This window comes from Lemur catta, chromosome 1, assembly GCF_020740605.2.
Source record: "Lemur catta isolate mLemCat1 chromosome 1, mLemCat1.pri, whole genome shotgun sequence".
NCBI classification, from domain to species: Eukaryota; Metazoa; Chordata; class Mammalia; order Primates; family Lemuridae; genus Lemur; species Lemur catta.
In genome coordinates, this window is record NC_059128.1 from 235,030,067 (window position 1) to 235,056,133 (window position 26,067).

Sequence of the window (26,067 nt, forward strand, 5' to 3'; positions counted from 1 at the left end):
AAGTTCCATTTACCATTCCTAGTTCACGATTTAGTCTCTCCTTGCGGTTTCAGAGAGAAGCTTTAAGCACTGAGTTGCAGATCCAGACAAAGAAACAGTGTCTCTGCATATGCAAAGGAAATCTTAAGGTTGTTGTTCTGTAGAAACCCAGAGATCCGTATAGTCTTTTCAGTCACTTTAACAGCTGCAACTAGATCTCATACATTTTATTTATGGTATACTGTGAATCACCATCTGCAGATACTTTATCACAATTCTCCAGTTACTAAAAAGGGAGATATATAATATAATTTGGTGATAAAGAATTTGCAGTGGGGAGAGAGGGACTATGGTTACAATAATACCTTTGCTGTTTACCTCATAAGTGATAGAATGATACATGATATTTTGTAGGAGAGGATTTTTAAAAATAGAAGTCTAAAGAAATGATATACTTATCATTATTAGTCTTCTCAATTCCATTGAGAGAGAAAGTTTGCAAGATTAGGTGAAGCACTCATCTTCAATAAAGGAGAAATGATGCCTAATTAACACACTTTAGAGCACTTTGGAATAGGTGACCAGTAGACTTCAGTGGCCCATGCAGACTCATTTGATATGTAACAAAAAGAATTCTTAGTTTACTTTATAGGAAACTTTTGGTAGTTCATCTTATCACAAAGAAAATCATCATAAAATATGTAGAAAATGCACTGCTTTGGAATTGCTTTTCATTTTCCAGACATGAGACTTTGGAAAAGTCATTTAGCCTATCTTATTCTTAGTTTTTCTCACTATAAAGTATGTATATGTAGTTAATTTTTCCACATAACAAACAACCCCCAAACACAGTCACTTACAATAACACATTTATTCTCACTCAAGATACACATCTGCTGATGTGTGGCTCAGCTGCAGCTCTGCTCCAGCTGGGTTCCACGTTGCCTACTCAGACCCAGGCTGAAAGGAGAGCCCTTATATGAGGCATGCTCATTATCATGGCTGAAATAGAGGGCAAGAGAGCTGGTGGAGGATGCCTCTGACAGCTTCTGCACAGTCCCGGCATAGACTGTGTCCACCATCATTCTACTGGAGAATCACATAGCAAAGGTCAGCATCAATGGAGCAAGGAAGTATACTCCTCCCACTACCAGCTGGCAAATCTCCTAACCCTCTTACAGGGAAGGTAAAAGTGAATAAGAAAGGATAACAATATCTACTTATCTCTCCAAACCTTTGTAAGTGTCAAATAAGAAAAGTTATATAAAAGTGCATTATAACCTAATGAATTCTCTACTAATGTAAGAAGTGCTATCATCATTGAACAGTGCCTTTTAGTGTTATTTATTTCAGGCATCCAGATACATTTCAAGTCCTTACATATCATTAAAACCCACCACTTCTCCATTCTTACCACAAACCTCTGTAAAGCTTTTAACTGTCTCAGTTGTAGTTTTTTAAAAGCTATATACTTTGCCTTTTTGTATTCATGTTTTAAAAATGCTACAATTATAATCATTTATATTTATTTTCTGCTATAACTATATTAAACTTCTTTTAAGAATTTCTTGGGCATCTAGAAGGTTATTATATTTTCTTCCCCTGACAATTAAAGTGACAAAATTCCCTTGTAGGAAATTAGAAAATTTTAGAAGGATAAAGAACAAATTTTAAAGCATCCATATTCAAATCCCTGTCATAATACACACACACACATACATACACACATTCCAATATACGTAAGTACTAATTTTTACTAAATTGAACACCTAATGAATATACTCTTTTGAGTGTTTTCTATATGTGTGTACTATATGTTGTTGGCATGCATTTTTGTTAATCATTAAATATTTTTTGAGAACATGAATTTAATGTTTTAGCATTTAATATTAATATATGTAATATGCAATACATATATACAGATGGTCCCCAACTTTTGATAGTTTGATAGGATTTTTCAACTTATGGTGGTACTAAAGTGATATAAATTCAGCAGAAACTGTACCTCAAGGACTTGTACAACCATTCTGTTTTTCACTTTCAGTACAATAGTCAATAACTTACAGAGATATTCAACACTTTGTTATAAAATAGGCTTTGCAGCGAGGCATGGTGGCTCATGCCTATAATCCTAGGACTCTGGGAAGCTGAGGCGGGAGGGTCACTTGAACTTAGTCGGTCAAGACCAGCCTGAGCAAGAGGGAGACCCCATCTCTACTAAAAATAGAAAAATTAGCTGGGCATGGTGGCGCACGTTTGTAGTCCCAGCTACTCGGGAGGCTGAGGCAGGAAGATTGCTGGAGCCCAGGAGTTTGAGGTTGCAGTGAGCTATGATGATGTCACTGCATTCTAGCCAGGGCAGCAGAGTGAGACTTTGTCTCAAAAGAAAAAATAATAGGCTTTCTGTCAGATAATTTTGCCCTACTATAAGCTGATATTAGTGTTCTGAGCACGTTTAAGGTAGGCTAGGCTAAGCTATAAGCTATGATGTTTGGAAGGTTAAGTGTATTAAATGCATTTTCTACTTAAGATATTTTCAGCTTATGATGCGTGTATCAGGATGTAACCCCATCATAAGTTGAGGAGCATCTGTAATTATGTAGCCCAATAATAAAACAAACCCACTCCTCAACTTGAGAACTAAACCATTACAATATCCTTGAAGTTACCTGTGTATTCCCTGCTGCCACCCTGTTCCGCCCATGGTAACCACTATCCTCAAGTTTGCATACTAGCATTGGCTTCTTTCCTTCTTTTTATTTTTAAATTTTTTTTGTAAACAGTTTTCAGAATTTTCTTTTTAGTGTTTTCGTATGTTTCTCCATACAATGTATCATTGAGTTTTGCTTGGCTTTGAGCTTTATATAAATGGTATCATACTATATTATTTTTAGTAGTGGAGTGAATCTTACAAAATTTGTTTAAACTGTTCTCTACTGTTAGATATTTAGAAAGTTTTCTGCTGTTTTACAAAGAACTTGTACATTAATCTTTGTATGTATTCCCAATTATTTCCTTAGGAATAATTTCTAGAGGTGAAATTGTTGGGTTAAAGGGTAAGAACACTTTTAAGGCTTTTTTTTTTTTTTTGTTACTGTACATCAGGAAATGCATTCATCTAGAAGATTTTAATAAAACAAATAGATTTGCCTGGCAGATAATTATAAATCATTACTAGCTTTCCACTTTAATGGTCTATAAGAATACACAAATGTTCCAGTGGCTTATCAAATTTAGTAAGTCCAAACCCAAATTCCTCAGTATTTCTGACTTCCCTGAAAGCTCTTCTGTTCTTGTCACACTGTGGCATTAATATCCCCTTATTTCCTCAGGCTAGAAACCTTAAAGACACCTTCTCTCCACTTCCACACCTCCATTTCAGTCACCCCATGCTCATACTTCCCCTTAGTCAGTCTTCGAGTTCTGCTAGTTCTACCTCTGCAATGTCCCTTGAATCCATCACTGCCCTTCCACTCTTGTACGCACTGCTTTATTTCAAATCCTGCTAATCTATGCAATGTGAACCATTCCACAGCCTCCTAACTGGGCTCCTACCTGTCTTCAGTCTCTTGCCTTTCTAATCAGTCCTTCACTCTGTAACTTCCTCAAAACACAGACTTATCTTTAAAATGGAAACCAGAAATATCTGCTAACTCCCCATAATTGATGTGATTGGATCATGAAGTGTGATAACATCCACACTTCTTAGTTATAATAGGCAAAGACCTTGATCTAATTTAACCCTCCTCTTCCCCCTTATTTCCTTATGATCCATCCTCCTCAGCCCACCCCAAGAACTCTGTGTTTTGTACTCTAGCCAGCCCAGGCTACTTGTTCTCTATATGTTTTCCTTTTTCATGGTACTCCCTCAGCCTAGGATACCCTCATCTCCCTTCCTTTCCAGCCTGTGGAAATGCTACTCATGCTTCCAGATTTCACAGAAATACTAGCTCCTCCATGGAATTGTACATCAGTGTAAGTTATCGTAGTTATACATCAATGAATCCAGAATGGTTGCTTCTCTCAAAATGGTTTGAATGTTGTTACGTACCAAAAATCTATTTATAAATAATGCTCGGTAGAAATAGCAAAACAAAAACTATTTTAAACACATCCATTAAATAGATAAAAAACTATATATGTATAGATATATAAGTGTGTATATGTATATGTATATGGAGAGAATACATACATGTATATGGAGAGAAACAGAGGCAAAGACAGAAACAGAGGCTATTAGGAAGACTGGGAAGACATGTAAATACTTGAGCCTGGTATTTATTAAGCCCTCTGAAATTCTTTTTGGAACCATACAGGATGAGTACTCTTTCAAAATTTTAATAATATTATGATACTGGTTAGGTTCATTTTCTTTCATAAAGATGCTTACTTGGTCTTAAATAGGTTTCCATTTTGAGGCTTAATCATATTTGGTCCAGTTGCAGGCAGCTACTTGCTCCTCTTTCCTGTTTCAGTGTTGGCTAGCTAAGTTAGAGGGGCCTTGTTCCCCTGCCAAATCTTTCTACACATAGTCACAGGTGATGAACATCCCTTCAACTGTAAAGTGAAAACATTGTACTAGATGATTGATACATGGAGGAGTAAATGATCTCTAAGTTTCTTTCCAGCTCTCCCATTCTGAAATACTTTTTGCTCATGAGACAGAAAAATGCTTAAGGTTAAAGGAAAGTACTGATTTGCTTTCTGCTCTAGCACCCTCACTAGTGTCAAGTAACCAGCTGCCCCTTTTCTTAACTCTGAACTGCCAATATGTGTTGTGTGGGAACTAGTATATTTGGCTTCTGATGCAGGTACACTACTACCTCTGCGGCCTTGGGTGTACCCCCTTCTGTCACCCAGGCCTCTGCTTATCTGTAAAATTACAAGGGTGAGACTGGATGCTTTCTGAGGTTCTTTGTAGATGTAGTATATTATTTAGGATTTTTTTACCCTGTAGTCACTACCCCGTTTTAACGTTAAGAAACAAGTAGAATGGGACTATTCACAAAACATTTTTCTCTTCACAAAATAGTGTAGATAGCAAAGTGGAGCATCAAGGTATACAAACAGATACAAGCAATTAAGAAATGTCCTAATTCCATCACTTACTTCAACTTACTGTATTTTTCTCTTCTGATGGGTATTTCTCAAGTCTTTTAAAATTATTACTTTGTAGTAATGTAAACTGGAATATTTTGAATATATCTTGTAGAAAATTAAAATGTTGGTGTAGATTTCAAATATGCATACTAATTCAAATCAGTCTAGTAGTAGTAATGTTTCAAAATACATGAACTCCAGTAATCATTATAGACTTACTTTATTAAGAAAGAAACTCAAAAGAAAAAGAAAAAGAAGGCCCCATTTTAATTTCTAAGGTACAAACTAACCTTTGATATATGATATTTGAGTTCAGAGTTGCTTCTGGCAAACATAATTGTTACTGCTTAAACAAGTATTTCTTTTCTAGTAATTAGAATTTTTTCTCATTCTGATGGGTAGTCATAAATATTAACCACCGGCAGTGCAGGAATGATTTATATTCAAATTGTCAGACATAACTCTGTGAACACATAAAATAATTTACATTTATTTAGAACCTTTTATCCTAAAGTGCTCTACACATATTTCTTTATAATCTGATTGCAAGCTATGCATAGGACTCTCCTCCCTGCAATAGGGCAACAACCAAAGTAATTAAGATAAAGGACACAACTTCACAAAAAGTAGACAAAAGAAGGAAATGTAGTATTTTTTACTTTGTTCCTATATGCTCTTATGCCTGTAGGATTGGAGAATCCATGTTGACCAAATGCACCAGCACAAAAGTGGAATTGAATCTGCTCTAAAGGAGACCAAGGTATGTGAATTGCTTCAGATAAAACAATATATATTTACTCATCCATAGAATATGTATTATGGGAGAACATGAAATTTAAAAGATACAATTCTTGCCTTTCAGGAACTTACTAATTGAATGTACCATATCACATTTCAACAGCTCTAACACTTAAACCAACTAAAGAAAGCTACCTTATAAAAAAGCTGTATCTATCTATCTACCTATATATTTATATGAGAAACATTTCATTGTTCTTTTCCTCTCTGGATCTCAAGGGATGAGAGAACACCAGGCCAGCAATGCCCAGATGTACAGCTTCCCCAGGCTTGCTGCCCTGCCAGAAATAGGGATTTTTGGAGGATGCCACAAAGAAGGAAAGGAAGAGGGGAGAAGTTTTGGGTCCCAAGCTAGGGCTGTAGGTTTAGGGATCTGCTTTCAACTGAGATATTCCAGTCATCTTTGAATTGTGCTATAAGACATTTATGTTGTTCCCTTATATACTTTGTAAACTGTATATAAAGCTAATTACAATCACATAAATTGTAGATATGCATAATGACATATGAATTGACTAATACTACCAGGTACATTTTTATTTTAATGTTCTATAAAGCATGAATAAAATATTTCTTTCTTTCTTTCTTTTTTTTTTTTTTTTTTTGAGACAGAGTCTTACTCTGTTGTCTGGGTTAGAGTGCCATGGCATCAGCCTAGTTCACAGGAACCTCAAACTCCTGGGCTCAAGCGATCCTCCTGCCTCAGCCTCCTGAGTAACTGGGAGTACAGACATGCACCACCATACCTGGCTAATTTTTCTATTTTTAGTAGAGATGGGGGTCTCACTCTTGCTTAGGCTAGTCTTGAACTCCTGACTTCAAGTGATCCTCCTGCTTTGGCTGCCCAGAGGGCTAAGATTACAGGCGTGAGCCACCACACCTGGCCTGAAAATATTTCTCATCACAGACATTTTTTGCTATTGAAAATTTCAAACTATCTTCTTTTTCACATGTGGTTGATCATTTGTAGAATGGATTGAGAGAGAGTTAACCCATTTTTAACTGTTTTTGAGACATTTATTTGTGAGTTCTTTTATCTACTAAAATCCTATGGAATTTTTAGGGATTTTTGGACAAACTCCATAATGAAATCAGCAGGACTCTGGAAAAGATCGGCAGCCGAGAAAAGTACATCAACAATCAACTTGAGCACTTGGTTCAAGAATATCGTGCAGCTCAAGCCCAGCTGAGTGAGGTAATTCAAGAATGATTTTCATGGATTCTAATTAATGACCCTAAACCCTAAACTTGACACAACAATTTTCATTTGAGAATCATGAAATGCTTTTCATAAACAACACATCGATTCTCTGCCCACTTTAGGAAGCCAAGCGAGCCAAGTAAACTTATCTCCATTTTACATGTAATAGAAATTATTATCTCCTAGGAGTGTTTAAATACTCTTTTTCATTTGATTTAAGTAAATGAATGTATATATTGTTGGGGAACATGGCTGAGAATAGGAACAAAGTGTCAGGACACCTGATTTTGTTTCTGGAACATGAAAGCCAGACACATTCAGAGACAAGCAGTTTAATTAATGAAATAAGTCAAATTTTTCATTCAAATAAAATAAAACCACAAGGCTTTGAAAGTACCAATTCTCTATCCCAGGGCTAGGGTTCTAAAGGCTTTCCTTTGGGATTTTTGTTCCCTATTTCCTGAAGTTAAAGACTAAATAAGGACACTTACAAACATCAGTTGAAGGCATATTTTTTTTTTCTAGCAGGCAAAGTTAGAAAGAGAAAAAAGTGGAAATAAATTTGAGATATTTCTGTACTTTCAGAAGAAAGTAATCTTTATTATATTATTTATTTATTATTCCCTCATATACACATTTATTCACGAATATTTTTACTTTACAAATGCTATAAAATTATCTGATTAAAACCACCATATATGTCTAACATTAATATTAAATAATTGTTCATTTTCAAGAACATATTCTAGTTGATTGTACTGTCATACTGCTTGTTAATCCTTATTAATTGCTGAGCCTGATGCTCTACTTTGATTGATTTTTCTTTTTTTAGAACTGATTTTCTCTGCATGGCATGCAAATGAGATTGACCAAGAGCCACTCTCCTAAACTGTTTAGGAATGATTGAGGACAGTTTTTATTGTGAACCATGCCCATGCGAGTTACATAGTCAGTTATGAAGGTTAAGGTAGTTGATCATTCTGTAGTGCTTTCGTTAAATACATGGTGCCTAATAGGGACATAAAATAGCTGCAGTTAAATGTCACTTTCACAAATGTATTCACAAACGAGGAGGGGGGTTGTCATAAAATGATATGCAAAAATTACAAACACAAAGAGGTCATATTTAAGTAATCTGCTTCGGTTTTGAGTTTGCCATTAAACAAAATGTTTTTCCCTTCAGGCAAAGGAACGATACCAGCAGGGAAACGGAGGAGTAACTGAAAGAACCAGACTCCTGTCCGAGGTGCACACCCCTGCTCTTGCCCTGCTTCTCTCGTCAGCTGGGCCTTCGCCCTGTAGAGCTGGCAGATGGTCTATACTGCTTATCTCAATTGTTTCCTGTGCTTTAAATCATTTGCTTTAGGAGAAAATCTCCCTAACTTTCTTATCAATGAATCAATTATTTATTCATACATTTCTTGTTTCCATAAGATGCCTGAAGTTGCTGTATTAAATTCAACATAAAACCTGCTTATAATATTCACACACTTAAAACCTTTCTTAATCTTTATTTTTTTACATAATAATTATAATTAATATAGAGAATAGTAAGTAAAGTACTGCCTTAGGGAATCTATAACAAATTTTACTGTTAGTCTGCAAGATATAAGGTTTATTTTTAATGATTTTTGTTGGTGACTTGTGTGTGATACTGAGTATTTCTCTGTCCACAATTGGGAATGGCTTATAACCTCCCCTTTCTGAGAACTTGTAGAATATTTTCGTATATTGTTGCATTTATTTGCATGATCTTGCAAGAGAGGTAAGACCTGATATATATTCTGATTTTTCTTCGAAGGGCTGGGGGAGAAAAAAGCCTTGAAACAAGGTCAGTAGCAATTTGGGACTAAAATCTAAGATGATCTTTGGCTACAATCCAGTATAATTGTCACAAACTTTCCTGTTTTGACAGGAAAGAATTAAGCTTCTTTTATAGAGATTATTTGAGGAATAAATAGTTAGTTTAAGATACTAAACATATAACATTAGAAATATTTAGACTCTAATCCTGTGGTACTTCTAGGCAAATAAAACGGTATGTAGAAGTAAAGTGCTCACTTACCTTAGGTAAATTAACACTTGAAGGGAGTCCAGGGAACCATTTAGTTCTTTTAGAGTAGATAGTTATCCCCATTTGCAACGTTTCAGGTGCCTGAAAAAAATTAATTTGCTTTACTTGGATGAGCACTTCATTCCCAGGGAAGGTTTTACTCACCAGTATGATAAAAATAAAGCCTACTAAGTTACAATAATTATAGCTTAGTTCTAGATCACATAAAAAAATTTCAATTTTTTAAAGATAGTATTTTCTACCTATATTAATGCTGGTTGTGAATTTGTGCTAATAATAGAGTCTATAGTAGTATAACCTTGACATGGAGTGTAGGTAAGAACCAGTATGACAATACAGTATGTCTTTTGGACTTTGGAAAAGTTCATGGTTTGGATAAAGCAGTAGAATATTTTTATATGGAGCAATGTGATATAAACTTTTTTCAGTGTTCTATAAAGGAAAAGATGACATGTAGTGTCTCTTATAGAACTATAATATAATATTAAGAAAGTACCTAGAAAACCTTTAGAAATCCCAAATCTCTTAGATGTTTATACCATTTTAATTAATAACTAATCATTAGAGAATGGCACGGTGGATGCTATGAGATAATTGCAAGATTTGAGTGCCTTGTGCCTGAAACAATTTTGATTGTTTTTTGTTCTATTATACCACAACCTGAGATATCTGATGTGAAAGTAATTTGGTGAAGTTTAACATTAAGAGCATTCTCAGAAGATAAAAAGAGTTGTATATCTGCATATTTTATCTTACTATTTGAATTATGTCCAGAATATTCCTAATATCTTTATTCCCCTTTATATATGTCTAATATCTAAATTAAATTTTCTCAATACATCATTCAAAAATTTTGAAAGTTTATTAATATTCAGTGCTTATAAAAACTTTTTTCTTAATGAAAGGTTACAGAAGAATTAGAAAAGGTAAAACAAGAGATGGAAGAAAAGGGCAGCAGCATGACTGATGGTGGTGAGTACACGCTCATTGTGAGGATGAAAAGTAAGCAAGAGAAAAATAGCTCTTCAAGAAACCTATTCACACAAAATAGTACTAATAAATAGGGACTTTACATTTTAAAATGAATTATTTGTTACATGTTTGAAGAGAGATACATGGTACAAAAATGATGTGTGATAATCAGTATACTGTTTTCCTTGTAAATCAGCTGAGAAGAGTAATAATTTTTTTACTATAATTTTGGGTTTTTTTTAAAATTCAAACTGTATTGATTCAAAAATAGAGTGGGGAAATATTTAAATATGTGCTTTGCTATGCCAATTTAAAAAAATAATGCTTTATTCTGTTTTCATAAAATTAGCTTCATTTTTCCATTTTATGTATGAAAGGGCACTAAGTATGTGCCCAAATGACACTAAGGCAGGGATGTGGTGACTTTTGTTTTGTTTTCCTCCCTCCCCAGTAGACTTGACTGGGCAGGGGTCAAATAGAGAAGAATTAATAATCCTCTGTAATCATCCTCCATTGTGAGCTGGTTACTTTCACATGGGCCAGTAGTGATTGCCTAAGGCTTTTCTATGCCCCAGAAAGATTTTCTGGAGTTCTAATGATATATAGTGAGTGATCATGCAAAAAGGGGATATGTAGGGCTTTTTTGGCAATATGTTTTAAATGGGCCCATTATCTATATTTCAAAGGTAATTCTCTCTTCCCCCTTTCCCCGTTTGTATCCACTTTTCCTACAGACACATGTACTGGCCCATAAAATCATCTTGAACACATCCTAAACACCTGTTTAGCAGCTCTTCCCCTAAAAAAGGAAGAACTTTTAGCCTTAGTACATCAAATACGGCATCATTTTCCATCCTAAAAGTCTCAGGTGCTTAAAATGCCACAGCCAAAACTATGTGAATGTCAGTAAGTTGTTGGCTGTGTTTTTAACCCTGTTTTTGGCTTAAGACAAAGTGAGGAAAATGTCATACAATTCTGTAATACACTGATACTCCAAAGAACATTTTGATTCCATGTTATTTTCATTCTGTAGCTCCTTTGGTGAAGATTAAACAGAGCTTAACAAAACTGAAGCAAGAAATCATTCAGATGGACATTAGAACCGGTGTTGTGGAACACACATTACTCCAGTCAAAACTGAAGGAGAAGTCCAACATGACCAGGGACATGCATGCGACAGTTATTCCAGAATCAGCAATAGGCTCTTATTAAAACATACCGTTTTTCATGCTTCTGATTAGTTGGTTTTTTTATATCAAATTCTATTTCATGTTGCAGAGATTTCAAAACACACACTACACTTCTTAAAGCATGTTCAATGGGTATTTTTTACATATATGTGCATATATTGTATCATGGTGATTATGATGGTTAAAGCCTTTACATTGAATATAATGTTTAATAAAGTAATTAAAAATTCTTACTTTCAAAGAAGTTTCATTAATTATTACCTATGTCAAAGCTGCTGCCTAGCGACTCATTTTTCTTAGTGGTCCTTGCATAAGCCAATGTACGTAAGCCATGCTTTCTGCAGATGCCGCTGCTGTCACCGCGTGTACTGTTGACACAGGCCTGCACTTTACTCCACCTCTGCAGGGATCACAAGTGCTTTTGTGCCCAGAGCCAGCTAAGGATAGGCGCCTCCCTAATTTATTGTGCTGCTTAAGGATAGAGGAAAATCTTTTTTATTTCCATATTCCTAACCAAGTACCCAGTACATAGAAAGTAGCTAGTTAATTTTTTTAATATGTAGATGAGTAGATTACAGGCACTATACAGTTCCACAATATCTTCTAGCTCCTATTCTATAACATGGAGAATTTAATGACTTTGACCCTGTGTGCTTGGTATAGATTCAAAATAGTAATTAAAAATTATGGGTTTTTTTTCCAATGGTGAAGCATCAGTGTGAATTCATGGGGTTTTTTAAATATGTATGGGTTAATATAAACATAGAAATATTTATAAATGTAGAAATAAACACACACACACACCTACATATATTTCCTAGTTCTGTCCTCTGAGAGCCTAGAAGCAGTGACAGCCGAACAACTGTGTCCATTACCTAGCACTCAGATCTTGATGTCTAAATTCTCTACTTTAAAAAAGATACAAATTTTTTAGAAAAATGGCTGACTCCTACGCTAGGGCAGGGAAAGCACAGGGTGAGCCTAAATTATCTTGCTTTGCCAGGAAATAAGGAAGTACTCAAAGAAAGATGGGGAAATGGCCAAAAGACAAGCCTGATTGAGGGGTATCCCACCTGCCAATCAGGGGCAATTTGAGCATCAAAGTGAATCATCACAATAATGAATTACAATCCATAGAACAAGAAACCATGAGCCCATACAGATATAAATGAATGAATGACTAAACAGGGGGATGATAAAGGTCTTCCTTACGATAGAATGACAGCTAATGTAAAAGCAATGCTGGATTTAGAAAATCACCACCCGCACCTATCATAGTATTATAGTAATTGTTTTAGGAAAGAATCATGAATGGATGCTAAAAATAGGTGAAAGTTTGATAAAAAAAACAGGATATTTATAATATATAATCTCAACGTATGTGAAATACTCCACAAAGGAAAAAATTATAACTTTACAGTAGAAAAACCTAGCAGACACCACTTTAAGTGATCAAAGTTAACATCACCAATAATGGGAAAAATAGACATCAAATGCTTTCTGAAAAGGGCACAAACTCACCTAGTTCCTGCTGAAAATGAATAAGCTAAATCCAATCATGAAACATCAGATGAATCCAAATTGAAGGATTTGTACAAAATGGCCTATATTCTTCAAAAATGATAAGGTCATGAAAAATAACTACTAACGAACTGTTCCAGAGTAATGGAGACTAAAGAAGCATGACAACTAAATGCAAACAAGGGATTCCAGATTGGACCCTGGGCCAGGCAAAAATAATAATAATATTTATATAGTTATAAAGGACATTATTGACACAACAAGGAAAATTTATATACAGCCTATAGATTGGAAAATAGCATTAATGTTAATTTCTTGATTTTTATATTTGTGCTTTAGTTACATGAGAGAATATCCTTATTTTTTAACAATACAAGTGTTTGGTTCTAAAGGGTATCATGTCAGCAGCTTACTCTCAAGTGTTTCAGGAAAAAAAATGTGTGTGTATGTGTGTGTGTATTCACACATATAAAGAAAGGGAGAATGATAAAGAAAATGTGATAAATTATTAACATTTTGGTAATCTGGGAGAAAGCTATACTGAAATCCATTGTACTTTTTAAAATTTTTCTGTAAATATGAAATTATTTCAAAATAATAAAATTTAAAAATACAAAGATGATATGCTCTGTACAGAAATTAGCCTCTCTCGGAATCAAATAGCTAATCAACTTGTTGAAATAGTGTGACCTCCCCAACAAAATTCTGTGGCCCATTGAACAAAATTTAAACTTATCATTTTATAATCATTGACTCACAGGCCAAGTTGCCCAACTTTTGAGGATACTAAGGATGTATTTTTCTACTTCCCTCTAATTTATCTAGGTCAGCATTTCCCATGAGTTTTACACAAAAACAAAAGGTTTCTAATCAGAAGTTTGCGAAAGGTCCAGTTTCATCTTCTTCAGTATTTTCGGTCTACATTGTGAATCTGTAAGCAGCGAATATAGTTCCCTTATTTTTTACAAACATATAGTCATCCCTGGTATCCATGGAGGATTGATTCCAGGAAGCCCCCATCCCAAGGATACCAAAATCTGAGTATGCTCAAGTCCCTTATATAAAATTTCTCAGCCCCCTTCCCCTCAATTCTTATTTCATAGGCTTGGGTGGGATTAGGGGTGGGATTAGAAATTTTAAAAAGCTCCTCAGGTGACTTCGATGCAGCTAATCTAAAAACTACTTTAGGGAGCCAAAAAAAGTCTGGAAATTTTTCCTGGCTATGAGTAGACAAGATCTGGAAAGGTGTTTACAGAGGATCTAAATTAGTGTTTCTTAAAGTACGGCCTGTGGATTACCTTAATGTTAGTCCCACCTGGGGGGATTTTTAATAAGTACCCTAGATGACTTGATACATACTGGAGTTTGAGACATAATAATATCAAAAACTCACTTAAAAAATCAGAAAACCAAAATCCACAAAGAGTAAGCAGCCTGCCCATTTATAAAGCAAGGTAATAAACTGCACAGATTCCCAAATGGTTTTCACTGTAGTTTGGAGGAGCCCCGTAAGAACTTCATGTCCACAGCTTCTGTCACCCATCTTTTCCATCTATATCCCAAAGCAGGATTGTACAGTCATGTTTCTGTTCATGTCCAAAGACTTTTTCCCCCTACTCCCTATGTAAAGGTTTGTGCATAGAATACTGCACCAGGAATCCAGATACCTTAATTCTAATCCCAAATTTTCTGGTAGAAGGAAAAACCATTTTTTATATTCACAACAATTCTGACACCAAATGTGTGGAGTTTTTTCACACCAAGAACAAATTCTCTAATTCTTCAGACACCAACTGTGTGTACAGTTCAATTCAATTCTGACACTAAATACCCAGGATTAGCACAGACCCCACAGGTGAGGGGCTCAGCCCCACAAGACTGTCCCCTGCTCCAGACACCGATCACAAGACTACGCCTTCTACACTTCTGGGCAACCGGCTGTAAACTGGAGATTCCCTCGACCTCCTCCTCAGGTTTGATCATTTGCTATAACACCTCACAGAACTCAGAGAAACCCTTTACTTATGTTTACCATAAGAATACAGGTGAACAGCCAGATGAAAGGTATAATACCTAGTGTGAGGCACTGGAAAGGGTGTGCAGCTTCCACACCTTCTTCAGGCAGGCCACTGACCCTGCACCTTCACAGGTTCACCAACCTGGAAGCTGTTTCTATTCATGTCCAATGACTTTTTCCTCCCACTCCCTATGTAAAGGCTTGTGTATAGAATACTGTGCTAGAAGTCCAGCCACCTTACTTCTAATCCCTTAATTCTAATCTTCATTTAGGGCTTTTATGGAGGTTTCATTACACAGCCATGATTGATTAAATCATTTGCCATTGATGATTGTACTCAAGCTCCAGCCCCTCTGCCCTGCCTGGAGGTCAGATGGTGGGGCTGAAATTCATTCTCTCTAATCACATGGCTGGTTCCTCTGGCAACCAGCCCCTACTCTCCAAGAGGCTCAGGTATGATGAAAGGGGCTTATTATGAGTGAGAACAGATACTCCTCTCATCCCTATCACTCAGGAAATTACAAGGGTCTTAGGAGCTCGGCGCCAGGAACTGAAGACAAAAACCAAATATATATTTGTTTTACCACAATATCACAGTCACCTTCTGCATGACTTTTAGGATATCACTTATCCTCAGTTTAATCTTTTCTTCGGCAAGGTTAGGGGCAGGACTAGAATATTCTGAATGCTTTCAGTCCTAAAATCTTATGATTTAAAATGTTTAGTGGGCTTTCTTCACTGCTTACGATAACTTACAACAGTGAGCTGCAGTCAGCTCTTACCATCTCCAAAGAGCAGGTTGTCAGATAGTCGGAAACTTGGAGAGCCATTTGTTAAACTGTTGGAATCTTAAACCCAGCCCGTGATGGGAGTACTGTCTTTACACCATGGAAATAGGAAAACACTACAGATCAGGACTTTAAAAAACAAAAACACAACAAAAGAGAGCCAGTTTACCAGCATACCACGGATAACAAGTGTTAAATTGTTCCACAGATCAGAACCAAATACAGTAAATATATAACAGAGTGTTCTACCATATTTTAAGGTAGATTATTACAGCACTAATTGAATTAGACCAGATTTGTAAATTGTTCTCAAAAATCATTAAATCTACATAAAGCCACTCAGTGTGTCAAATGTGCATCCCCTGCACAATTTTATTGATATTCCTTTACTGCCTTCCTATCACCAATTCCTTTTTACTGCTTCTCAAATCAATAGGCTAAAACAGCCCAAGCTTCTTCCTACACCATAGATTCAAATCTCATGTTTGTACAACTGAAATAATGTAGAATGCACAACTAGTCCAATTATATGACCATAAAAAAACTAATTCAGCTCACTGCATCATTGATCCATTTAATTGTGTAGCAGCTTTCTATTGATAACAGGAAATATCCCTGACCTGACCATGCTGAAAATGAAACTGGCCAGTTTTCTACAACCATAAATTCAAATAAGGATTCTACATAATACACAGAGCCTAAAAATCATAGCCAGAGTTTATTAGGTTTTTCTTGGTTTTATTGACCTATTTGCTTGCATATCATCTGATTTGCCTTATGCTTCCTGGACTTTTTTCATCATTAAATGATAGCCTATACTTGTAGTCATGACTGGCTATTTTATTTCAGATAGTGATTGTGATAAATTTTAGGCCATCTATTCATCTGGCCCTTGGAAAACATTCAGCAGCCCACAAACATTATAGCAGATGCTGCTGACCTAGCAGTGCCACATTCAGTCATATTTCTGGCCTCTTGGATTAGACAGGTGCTACTTAGTACACCTACATAGTGCAAATACAGCAAACATTTGATGGATAGCTATCACATTTTGAACACAGTAACAGGTGCTGAGGGAAACAAAAGTGAATAAGGCATAGTCCTTCCCTCCAAGAACCCATAGTCTAATGGGAAAGATGTGTACATAATTAAAATGTTATAATGGTAAGTTGGAGACATAAACAAAATATTATTGAAGTTGGGGTGAAGAAGTAATTCTAACTGGGAGGAAACAAAAAAAGTTACAGAGTTTGTGCTTGAAGGGTCAATTAGATTCCAATGGCAAAGAAAAATGGGAAGGGCCATTCCGGGCAGAGGCAAAGACACAGAGTCCTGGGGGTGTGGAAGGGCCTCAAGGGATCAGGTAGTAGAGGGGAAGTATTAGAGGAAGACTGGGAGAAAAAGAAAGTCAGTGAAGGGTCACAAATGCCAGGCTAGGAGGTCAAGCAGGAAAAGTAGGCAAAGCATATGGGCATAAGATGACAAAATATGATAATAGAGCTATGTGCAGTGGAACACAGTTTTTTGAGGAAATACGTTGAACTAGGTCTTTTAGAATTTTTCAAAATGGAACAGAGGAGCAGCATCAGGAAGAGGAACTTGCATGAGCAAAGGCACAAAGATAGCATCAATGATCCGTGTGCCAGGCACTTGCTTATGTTTATCTATATGATCACATTTTATTTTGCAACTGGAATTATTTCCATTTCCCAGACAGAAAAACTGAGATCCAGAGAAGCTAAGTAACATGCCCGAGGCCACACAAGAGTGGACTTAAATGTGAACCCATCATGCCATAAAACCTTCAATTTGAGAAATGTAATGATACAGTGAAGGGAGTTTTCTTTTTGAAGCTTGATATGAGGACAAGAGTAAGTCGAGTCGGGCATTACGTAAAATGTTTTAAAATTATAATTACCCTTTATTGAATAGTTACTATTTTGCAAGGAACTTTACATGTGCATTGAATCATCACAACAGCTTGAATAAAAAAATTGACCAGAGTCACCTAATTAGTGTCAAAACTAGAAATTCTTCCCATACAAAAAGGGCAGAGAGATGTGGGGAGGCGAGGGAGGGAGGATGCCAGTCACGACTTTCCAGAGAGGTATCGTGGCAAAACAGCAAGCTATGGACGACTGCTACACCATTCAGTGTCTACTGCCACTGACCCTTTTTACATAATGCTAACAGAAAAAGATCCAAATTCCAAGTAAGGAGGGAGACCCTACTGGATTTGAACCTTGTTGAATGTGAAGCATGCTAGAAACATCCATGTGGATACCCTCAAATAGTCAGCTGCAAATACCATCAGTCAAGAGTTGGTATGGGATATCTTGTCATGAGAGGTGGGAGGGCAACCCGATCAGAAACTAAAACAAAATGTGAGGAAATGGACCAAGCTCCCGTTTCCTCAGAGGAGGTCAATAGGGCAAAAGCCAAGTCCATCCAGGGATGGCATGATGTGGTTCAGTTCAGAATCAGGAAGTGGCAGTTCTAGAGTTTCCAGCCAGGGGCAGCAAGCCAGGGAGCAGAGCAGAGCTGGTGTAACACCAAATTTTAGGTAATGCCAGGCCATAGAGAATGAGAGTAATGTCTTCCCAGCGACTGGGGCTGGTAAGGAAATGGCAAGTAGGTAGGGATATTGGATAGGATTCCCCCCTTTTTGGAGGGAATCCAAAATGTCCAAGACACCAGAAAACTCTGTGTGACTCTCAGAAACCATTCAGCAAAAGGTGCTGCTGATCCAAAAGTGCCACCTTCAGTGTTGTTCCTGACCTCTTGGTTTAAGCAGATGCTGTTTGGTCCTACTCTCTCTGGGATTCTGGGAAGGCTGCAGGGACTGGCCCAGCACACTCCAGTTGGCCATGAGCAGTTGAGCCCCCCTCACTCGTGCATTTGGTGGCTGGCTGGGAGCGGGCAAGGGCTGACACGTTCTGGAACTCAGGACAGACTCAGGGCTGAGATGGGAGTCGGCCTCCTGGAGGCTGTGCCTCCAGCCTGGACTGGGTAAGACCATTTGGAAACAGAGACTGAGAAAAGGACCAAGGATTGGAACTGCTTACTCTCGAGGGTTGGTCAGAGGAAGGAAACTAAGGCAGATTTGTCAGATATGTTAAAGGCAAGTGAGGAGAGTGTAGCTTCCAATGTTCCCTTTCCTTTCTTTCCTCATTTCCTACGTATCCCACTTAATTTTAGTTTTGATTTGTAATTGGAACAAACCTTCAAAAAGAAAACTCCCTTCACTGTAAAATGAAGGCAATGGTGCCTCCCTTCACGGGGAAGTTGTGGGGATTAAATGGGATAACACAGGCAGCTGCACCTATTCGGTGCTCAGTGTGTGTTCGTTCTCACCAGCATCACTGCCAACCTCCCCCTTCCCCGGGAGTCCAGGCCTTAGTTTACTAGTCCTTTGATCTTGTCATCAAAGCAGAGTCAGGTTTGATTAAGCGGGGTGTGGTTGATTTCCACACACAGGCTTAACAGTGAGAAAACAGGAAAGAATCAAGCCTTTGGTTTCCAAATCAGCTTTCACAGTGTATTAAAAAAGTGCTCTTTGGGTATAACCTTGTATGGGGAAGAAAATTGAAATAATCGGCTGACAAGAAGTGCCTTCTCCAAATTCACAGCTGTAGTCTGTGCTCTGGCTGACACTTCCTTGCCTGTTGCTCAGCATTTCGGAAATTCCAGGGAGTGGAAAGCAGCAAGACAATGAATCGTTCGGTACTGCTTATCCGTCCAATTCTGGAGCAACCCGGTTCCCCGAATCACCTTAGAACTGAGTTCTGTTGCTTAGCTATTATGTTAGTACTTTGGTCCTGCATTTTACAAATGGGAAAGCTGTAATCATTGGCCTGTTACCTTTCCCGCTTATTAGAAGTAGCAGGTGTTTATGATTGTAGGGCCACCATTAGTTCCACCTCATGGACCCACCTTTCCTGTAACATGGCTCACGTGGCTTCCAAAGTGTAGTTCCATTATGCACATTAACTCTCTTGTGGCCGGGGAGACCCATGATATTTGACAAACCAAGTGGGGAATCTCAAACAGTTCTAAAGCAGTCCTCAACTGTCAGCCCTAGGAAGGTGACAAATTTTTACGACTTAGCCCCAGAAGCCTCTCTACCTCCACCCTGGAGGTCAGGCTGAGCACCAGAAGGGTACCAGGGAGACAGGAGCTCATGACAGTGTTGCTGCAGTGCTAGGCTAAGAACACATCTTGCCCTCCTGGACTGGTACCACCAGAAATCCAAAGGTCCCCAAAGAGACCACTCCAGTTTGTCTCATATAGTGATCTGTAGTTGTAAAGGTATGAGTATGTGTATACACACATCAACATTCAGAAAAGGAGAATTTCACATAAACATTCAGATTGCAAACCTCATAAAAATCAAAAGATGCCACGATGCAAAGCCTGCATTCCCACCCATAACAATCAGATTAAGCAGAGTAATGCTCCCTATGGTACCTCAGTCCTCACCACTCTCTATTGTCTTCCTGAAATGAGGCCATCTTAAATGTAATGACACTGTATTATAAGAATTCTCATCTCCCTGCTGTACTCTTCTGCATTATCTGCTTAGTCCAGTAGGCATTTCAGTGTAGTCTAGTGAATTCTCATTGTCTGTTAGACTCTAATCATCACCATAGCTACCAGTACCACCAGCTTCTCTTTAGCCATCTACTTTCAGAAGAAAAAACAAATGATCACCAGGTGTTTTCTTTTAATTGAGTCCCTGGAGTTCCTGGAATAAACTCTGTACCAGTTTCCTTAAGCCAACCAAAGACCACAGGACTGTTCCCAGGGGTGGAACACATGCTGTCCGAGCTCCGAGTTTGACATGGGGCCCCTTTGACATTTTCTGACTCTTCCAGGGGACAGAAAACCACTCCCCTCATAGGCCAGTTCAATTTGAGTGACTGAAAAGATTGTTGTTGTTGTTGCTGTTATGGAAGTATTGATATCCTTCTATATTGTATATCTATATCATATATATCATATATGCATATTTTACATATATTCTTTATACATATTTTACACATAGATAGGCCTCCATGAACTACAGGCCTCTGTAGTTCAGGGGAAGATGGGAAGCCCTGGCCTAGAGTATGTGGCCTTGTTTCTCAATATCTCAGTTTTCTTTACAACTTGAGAAAGTACCCCATGTAGACAATAAAAATAATTTTAATCTTTAATGGACTTTATGCTACTGAACAAGTTCGTACATCCATTCTCACTGAAATTTCCCATTCATCCACAGAGATGTGTGGGGCAGAAGCCGTTATCCTAATTTAATGAAAAGGAAACTGAGGCTCAAGTAAAGTGACCTGCTCCAGACCTCTCAGGTGGTCGAGGTGGAGCCAGAGAGGAGACCTCCGAGCGGCAGCCCAGGGCTCTTCCCGAGACTGGTGCCTCCACTAGAATGGGGTCAACATCGAAAGTCTATCTGCTGAATGAATAAACTACCCGCAGTCTTCGGGAGTTAGTACATAAGAAGATAAAGCAGAATATTAAAGACACATTTGCACACTAGTGAAAGTTCCCAGGTATTGTCTTGGACTTACAGGCTTAAAGCAGTTGTCAAGGTAGTCTATAATGAAAAAAATGCTCATGGTTTGAATATGTTCCTTTATCTCACTAATTCTATAACCCAATTTTTATCAACGACCTCAGGCCTGAAGAGCGCAGACTGCATTTCGAAGCCTATCTCATTAATATTCACCATTGAGGGGCATGTATCATTATCTTCCCATTTCAGATGGAAATAGGCAGTGTAAGGAAGGATAGCCGTGTGTCTGGGTTCAGGATTAGGAGACTGTTTGCTTTTAGCACCATCTGCCATGTCAGATTCAGCTTTGCCCTCCCCGGCAAGAAACAACACTGAGATAAACCAACTGGGATGCTGTCGTTTCAGCCTGGTGTCCCCAGTGTCAGGGTCTGACCAAAAATAATAAGATCAAAGCCCTGAGGCTATGATGAAAATGAAAGGCTGTGATGAAGCGAGATCGGCAAAGAAGTCATTACGCATGGGCCGGGGTACGCAACTGTCCTTAGAAAAATACTGAAAAAACAGATGTGTATTATTACAATGGCAATTAAAACCTAAAACTCACAGTGAAAACAGCCAGCTTAGAGATCCAAGCGGTGGCCACACAAGAGCTGGGATTTTAGATCTGATTCTGCTCTGGTCATTCAGCAACATCTTGAGCACCTGTGTGACAACTTCATTGCTTCCAACACTTCTCACTATTTCTCATTCTGCAAAATCTCTCTGCATTTTTTTAAAAAGCAGGCTAAAGACACCTGGCATCAGCAACCCCAATGATCACCAGAAAGACCATAGGAAGTGTCACACTGGGTAGATCAGTGGTCCGTCTGATCAAGAATTCTATCACCGTTATCTGAGACATTTGTGGGAGGACATGACTTCTTAAAAACTATTGCTACATTTCTGGGGAGTTTATCCTACAAATACAAAAGTCCCACAAGATCATTCATTGCAGCGATGTTTGTAATAGCAAAACACTTGGGAACAAGCTAAGCAGCCATGAATAAGAGACTGGTTGAATACATTTTGATACATCCATTCAATGGAATATAACTCAACTCTGAAAAAAAAAAGGATAAAGAAAATCTTTATGTAACAGCAAGGAAAGATTTCAAGGATATATTGGTAAATAAATAGGACAATATCACACACTCAAGTGAATATAGGATGGTACTCATTGTTTAAAAACTGGGAGTGAATATTTTCAATTATTTATCATATATTTGTTGAACAGTTTCTATGTCCCAGGAGCTGTCCCAGCTACTGGGGATATGGCAATGAAGGAAGCAGCTGGAACGCCTGCCTTCAAGGAGCGTATTCATATTTGCTTGTATGTGCGTCTCTAAAAATCTTTGAAAAGACACACAAGAAGCCCCTAATAGTGATTTTTACTGGGAGAAGCAGGGACTGGGCAAATGTGCAACATGTGCAAGAGGGCAGGTTTTCACTGCATAGACTTTTATATTTCTTAAATATTTAAATAAGATGAAATACAAATGAAAGAGTAAACTGGTAAATATTACACACCGTTCCTTACTAATCTGGTATGGATTTGTGCTCACTAATTTATGCAAACCTGTCTTGAACCTCTTTATTTATTTAGCTTAAGTATTATGCCCTGATAGTCTAGCCTTTTCCATATATTTACTTGTGGAATTTAAAGAAAATAGTATTCCTTTTTTTTAATCCTATAGAAATTTCTTTCTTGACTTCAAACTGTCCCTTTCATCTAATATTCTGAGATGAAATGAACATGTTTGTTGTCCTCAAACCACCCATTAATCTACAAACCTTAATGGAATCTCTCCATTACTTTTGCCTTCCCTCACTGAAGAGTTCTGATTCCTGCGAACCAATTTCTAATTCCCATCCTGTTAGTTACATAAACCTTAATGTAAATGAAAGCTTCTCTGCTTGCATTTGAGGTGACTAGCACTCCATTTCTGCCTTCTAAAACCACTGTCCTCACCATCCCCGAACTACTTTTTGCTTCCATTTTGATCCATGAACTCCTTTTTCATAGAAAACATCCAAAAGAGATCACTTTGAAACACAGAAATTTCTTTTTAAAAAATCCCAGCAACAAATTCATCTCCCTCTGCCCCCACCCTTCCTCTAGCTCCCAGCTGTCAGCCCGTCTCGAGTGCCTTTCACCTCCTCGTCTGCAGATGATTCTGTGCCCACGTGCCGGAGTTGAGTCTCATACCCCACCCAGCTGCTGGTTGTACCAGTGTGTCCTGCCCCTATTCTCTCACCCGTGCCTCCAACCGCCACATTAAATGACATTTCCCCACTTGGGTTATCCTCCACTGCAGTGTTTGAAACACTGTGAAACCATGTGTCCTTGTCACAGACTGGACACAGAGCCTTGTCACAGGCTCTTATTGAAAGAGTCCTTGGCTGCTTGTTGACCTCCACCATCCCTGGCCTCTTACAGACCCCCACCCCGGGGGGGGGGGCCTGTGGACCCCCCTCACTCCAGCTTGGAGATGTTCATGCATCTACTATAGGAGATGCTACCAGGCTCTGCCCCGTCCCCTGGGATCCCTTTCTAGAGTGACTGACTGTTCAGTTTGCCTAGGACTGAGGGGGTTTCCAGGATCTGTAACTTTTGGTTTTAAATATAAACTGTCCTGGGCAAACCGGGTCACCCAACCTTACCATTTCCACACAGACTTCCTCTGGGTGCACTTTCACTGCAAAGGTTGGCTCCTGTGCCAGAGGACATCCCTCGGGCTGCCCAAGGCCTGTGCCTACTCCCTCAGGGAGCCAGAGGTGACGGGCGATGACTGAAGGTACCCCAGTGCCTTTGACCCGGTTGCCGTGATGCTGAGTCATGACTTACACTGTCTCCAGGCTCCTGCAGGATTCGGTCACGCTTACCCTCCGTGGAACTTTGCCTGCTACACACCCTCGCTTGGTTATCTTCACTTGCTTTTACCACTACCCCCTGCTGCCTCTCGCTTTCCCTGAGAACATGTCCTAATAAATCACTTCTTTATCATCAAGTCTGCTTCTGGAGGGCCCAAATGGTTTGGTGATCTACTGCTGTGAGGTAAATGACCCCAAAAGGTAGCAGTTAAAATAACTATTATATTATTTCTCACAATGATACAATAGTTGACTGAGGCTGACTGGACTCAGCTGGGTGGTTCTTCTCCACGTGACGGCAGCTGGGACTGCAGTCATCCGGGGGCCCTCCGGGGCTGGGGTGTGTAGGATGTCCTGTGCCAAGAAACTCACTCATCTGAGGCCTCTCGACAGTCCTGCTTGTCTCACCTGGGGTCTCTCAGATGGCTGTGGTCAGACAGCAGCGGGGGCTGGAGTCACCTGAAGGATGAGCCGGAAGGCTGGGTTGGCTAGGCCTCAGCCCCTGTCCCCTGTGTTAGTGTTCTAGGGCTGCCACAGCAAAATACCACACACTGGGTGGCTTAAAACAGCAAATATTTATGCTCTCACAGCTCTGGAGGCTGGAAGTCCAAAATCAAGGCGTCGGCAGGGCCATGCTCCTTCTGAAGGTTCCGAGAAAGGGTCCTTTCTTGCCTCTCACCAGGTGGTGGTTGACAATCCTTGATGTTCCTTGGCTTGCAGCTATCTTACTCCAATCTCTGCCGTGTCATCATGTGGCCTTCTCCCCACGTGTCTTCTTCTTCACACAGCCTTCTCATGAGGCTCCCAACCGCTGGATTTTCAGTCTGTATAATCCATTATGATTTCATCTAAACTTGATTACATCAACAAAAACCTTATTTCCAAAGAAGGTTGCATTCACAGGTTCTAGGGGAGCTTGAATTTTGGAAGGACACTATTCTGCCCAGCAACCTCTCCATGTGGTCTCTCTGCATGGACGCTCCATCAGAGAGAGAATTACAGGCAGTTCCAGAAGCACAATAGTGGAAGCTACCTGGCCTTCTTAGGACTTACCAAGTACTCGAAATGTGCCTAGCACTATTTTAAATGCTGAGGTTACAGTGGAGAACAAGACAGGCCAAGTGCCTGCTGTCATACAACTTCCACTGTAGCAGAGAGAGTATCACTGACCATTTCCCTTGTCTTTTGAGTTACTGTGTTGTAGTAATGTGGAAAGAATAATCAAGTACATCTGATACCTGGACTCTAGTTCTGCTTTGGGTTCCAGATAGAATAAAAGATAATGTATTTCCTGGCTCAACCGCAAAATGTCCGTGGGCCTCCACTTTCTCATCACGGGAGAGGGTTTGAACCAGACAGTCTAAGGTCCTTCCAATTCTAATGTGTCTCTGCCATTTATACAACTGCTGTCCTTTGTTCAAACAACTTTCAAATATTCACCCCTTCATAAAGTCTCTGGCAGGAGCTAAAGCTTTAGGGATGAGTAAGGAGGGGATGAGAACATCTGAAGGGGAAGAAAGAAAATCGGGCCCCTGGGAAGCTGAAAATTGCCTTTCCCAGTCCTTCCATATTCTTGTACTCTTAAATTGTGACACTTCCCTAAATTGTTAATACACGTCGGTTCAAATAGTGGTTTTCATCTCTACTGACCCATTTGGCAGGAGTGACAGGCTGCAAATTGTCATCTGAACTGACATCATATGATTTTTTTTACCATTGCTCTCTCTAGCATACACCTGTTACAGAGAACACCAGGTGTTAGTCAGCAGATGGTCCTGAGATTCACAAAGAAAAATAAGTAACTGCTCCCCTGTGCTTCTTAGCACAAAAATACAATGATACTCACAAATATACTTTAATGGAAGGGACTCTAGGATCCACCCACATGATGGCTTGTGTATATGTTGTTCCAAGCAAGCCAGCTGAAATGAGAAAACAGTAGCCCTTTTTTGCTTTTTATCTTAAGAATAAGTGTTAATGTTTTGGATAAAAGGTATCTCTATGCCAG

At 38.7% G+C, this 26,067-nt stretch overlaps 1 protein-coding gene and 1 long non-coding RNA gene across 2 annotated transcripts in view; one reads left to right on the forward strand and one right to left on the reverse strand.

The window, feature by feature from the left end:
- IFT57 (intraflagellar transport 57) overlaps positions 1-11,552 on the forward strand; it is a 54,787-nt gene extending 43,235 nt beyond the window's left edge. Inside the window, exons 7-11 of the mRNA XM_045540348.1 lie at positions 5,768-5,839; positions 6,941-7,072; positions 8,262-8,324; positions 10,058-10,124; positions 11,158-11,552. Coding sequence (XP_045396304.1) covers positions 5,768-5,839; positions 6,941-7,072; positions 8,262-8,324; positions 10,058-10,124; positions 11,158-11,336 — 513 coding nt within the window. The 3' untranslated portion in view covers positions 11,337-11,552. The remainder of the gene's footprint in view (positions 1-5,767; positions 5,840-6,940; positions 7,073-8,261; positions 8,325-10,057; positions 10,125-11,157) is intronic.
- The window catches only part of LOC123630572, a 34,996-nt gene continuing 14,434 nt past the window's right edge, over positions 5,506-26,067 (reverse strand). The window contains exons 2-3 of the long non-coding RNA XR_006732705.1: positions 9,144-9,233; positions 5,506-5,542 (exon numbers count right to left, since the gene is read on the reverse strand). This is a non-coding gene — a long non-coding RNA (uncharacterized LOC123630572). The remainder of the gene's footprint in view (positions 5,543-9,143; positions 9,234-26,067) is intronic.